This window comes from Pterocles gutturalis, unplaced genomic scaffold (genome assembly GCF_000699245.1).
Source record: "Pterocles gutturalis isolate BGI_N339 unplaced genomic scaffold, ASM69924v1 scaffold35536, whole genome shotgun sequence".
NCBI lineage: Eukaryota > Metazoa > Chordata > Aves > Pterocliformes > Pteroclidae > Pterocles > Pterocles gutturalis.
Genome location: NW_010101613.1, coordinates 1 through 2,510, shown reverse-complemented (window position 1 = coordinate 2,510; position 2,510 = coordinate 1). Strand labels below are relative to the sequence as shown.

The window sequence follows — 2,510 nt, the reverse complement described above, 5'->3', positions numbered from 1 at the left end:
GGGATCAGTTGAGCCGGGACAGCCCCCCTGCTCCCCCCTTGGGGTGGATGGAGATGTCCCCAGGCCACCCAAGCCACCGGTGAAAGCTTTGGGTACCCTCATCCATGTGCCCCCCACCAGCACCAGCAAGAGGGGTGACTGGCACCAGTATGAAAGCCAGCCATGCTGGAAGGACATGGGTCACCTCCCCGCTGTCCCTGTCTCCCCACGCAGCGCCAGCTCTGTAAGCAGAGTCCCCGCAGCTCCATGCCCATTCTTCAGCATCCATGGGCAAGTGTCGGGGTGCCTTCACGCACATCCCAACACCACCTTGGCCTCAGCAATGGTGGTGTGGGTCCTCCAAGGTGCAGGATGCTCCCGAGAAGCCCAGATCCCACCATGCTCAGCCACAGAAGAACCAGAAGACCCCCAAACTGCCTGGCCCCAACCCATGGCAGGCAGGGCTTAGGCTGTGCCCACCAGAATGCACCTTACCTCGTAAGACGGTGATGTTCTTCAGCATCTCCCCATGCCGGACGTCCACCACCTTCATCTCCTCCATGAGCATGGACAAGTTGCGGATGTCAAAGTCCAGCCGGGCGCTGAGCAGGCTGTAGCGCTCCCGCAGCAGGTCCGTGGTGCCCTGGACCAGGCTGAGGGACTTGTTCAGGTAGTAGAGCTCCTCGGCATGGGTGTGGAAGCCCAGCGTGCAGGAGAGCCGCACGTCGTCCAGGTAGCGCAGCATGCTGTGGACATGGCTGTCGGTGGCGTTGATGTTGGCGAAGATGGTGCTGATCTCGATCTCGTGGGAGGTCATGCGTCCCTCCAGGGTCTCGAAACGCTCGGCCGTGCGGTTCTGCGTGTACCTGTGGTGGTAGCGCAAGTCGTTCATGTTCTCCTCGTGGTCATCCAGAAAGGAGGAGATGTTGTCCAGCTGCAGCTGCAGCCCCATCACCTGCAGCACCAGGTCGTGCATGCTCTCCGAATTCTGCCCGACCTGCCGAGCCACCGCCCCGACGCTGCCTTGGATGCTCTTCACCAGCTCACTGGTCTTGGAGGAGGTGGCCCTCAGCCCGCCGAAGAGGCGGGTGTAGTTCTGCCACTCGGTGACGATCTTCTGCAGCGTCAACGTCTCCTCATCCGTCTTCCTCTGGATCACCTGGATCCAGTCGGAGGTTTGCCCCAGGGTGAAGTTCATCTGCTGCATGGCTGCTCGGACATCGTAACGCTCCTGGGCCAAGCCCTTGAGGGAATTGTCCAGCTGGGAGGTAACCACCTGCCAGCCCCCAACCTGGGCCAGGAACTGCCCCAAGCTCTCGTTGACCTGTCGGATGGAGAAGGAGCAATTGTTCACGTCGCTGGTGATCTTGTTGCTGGTGGATGAGAGCTGGTTGTGGGTCTGGGAGGTGCGGTCCAGAAGGATTTCCTGAACCAAAAGCATCTTCTGGATCTCCTCCAGCTCGCCCTGCAGCTTGCTGATCTCCTGGCTCAGCTGGCCCGTCTCATGGCAGAGGGAGCAGTTCCCTGAGGTCTTCTCATCTGAATGAAGAGCAGAGGGGTCTGTCACCCCACCCCAGCCCTCATTGGGCCTGAAGACCCTCCCACTGAGGACCAGAGCGGAGGAAGGAACCTCACCATGGTCCATGCAGACCCTGGAGATGGGCAGCACAGACAACCCTGATGCCACCAGCCTGCACCACCTTCATCCTGCTCCTGCCGCCCCTGTGCAGCAAGTTCTCCAAAATGTCCACCACCACCAACCCTACCCTTGGGGTCATGCAGTCATCCCTCCCCAAAATCCTGGGGGATAAGTCGGGTTTGGCTCTGGGGGAGCCCCAGGACCTGAAGAGTGGAGGTCAGCTGGAGGGACACACGGTGCCAAAGCCTGGAGAAGACTTCCAGGTCCACTCACCAAACCCCTGGAGGTCCTCCTGGATGGATATGATCTTCTTCTCGTAATGGATCTGGGCTGAGCTGATGTCCTTGGAGATGGAGTCAACTTTCCTGAACACTGCAGAGGAAAGGCGAGGGGCTGAGGGGATGTGGCCGTCCTCCACATCTCTCCTCCGGGCTTGTTCCCTCACAAGGAGGGCTTGAAGAGTCAGGCTGGGTGGCTGGTGGGCGCTGGCTCCATGTGGGGTGGGTGTCCCAAGGGGCTTGGGACTTGACTAAGGTCTACAAAACATCTCCAGGGGTTGTGCCATCCCTTCACTGAGCCCTGGAGGCTGTTCCTTGCCCATGGAGGTGATGGAGTGACAACCTCTGGGCTCTGGGGCGGTTCCTGAGGTCCCCATGGGGGTGTCAAGCCACCCCTGGGTGAGGTGGCATCACACACAGGGTCCCACGTGCATCCCAAGGGAAGATCAGGGGGATCTGGATGTTCCCTTCCATGCCTGGATGCTGAAGATGCTTTGGGGGAGCCCCAGCATCCCTGAGGGTCTGCCCCAAGGACAGCAGGAGGGAAGGCAGGCGATGGACCCCCCAACCCTGCCCCACGCTCACCCAAGGCAGCCAGCACGGTGACGGCCACG

General features: G+C 60.8%; 1 protein-coding gene across 1 annotated transcript; it reads right to left on the bottom strand.

Moving 5' to 3' along the window:
• Positions 1-474: 474 nt before the first annotated feature.
• Positions 475-2,506, bottom strand: SCARA3 (scavenger receptor class A, member 3; the record flags this gene model as incomplete). The annotated part of the gene is made up of 3 exons (XM_010083983.1): positions 475-1,518; positions 1,892-1,990; positions 2,482-2,506. Coding segments are annotated over 3 exons (1,168 nt in total), but the record flags the coding sequence as incomplete, so codon positions are not given.
• Between the last annotated feature and the right edge of the window lie 4 nt (positions 2,507-2,510).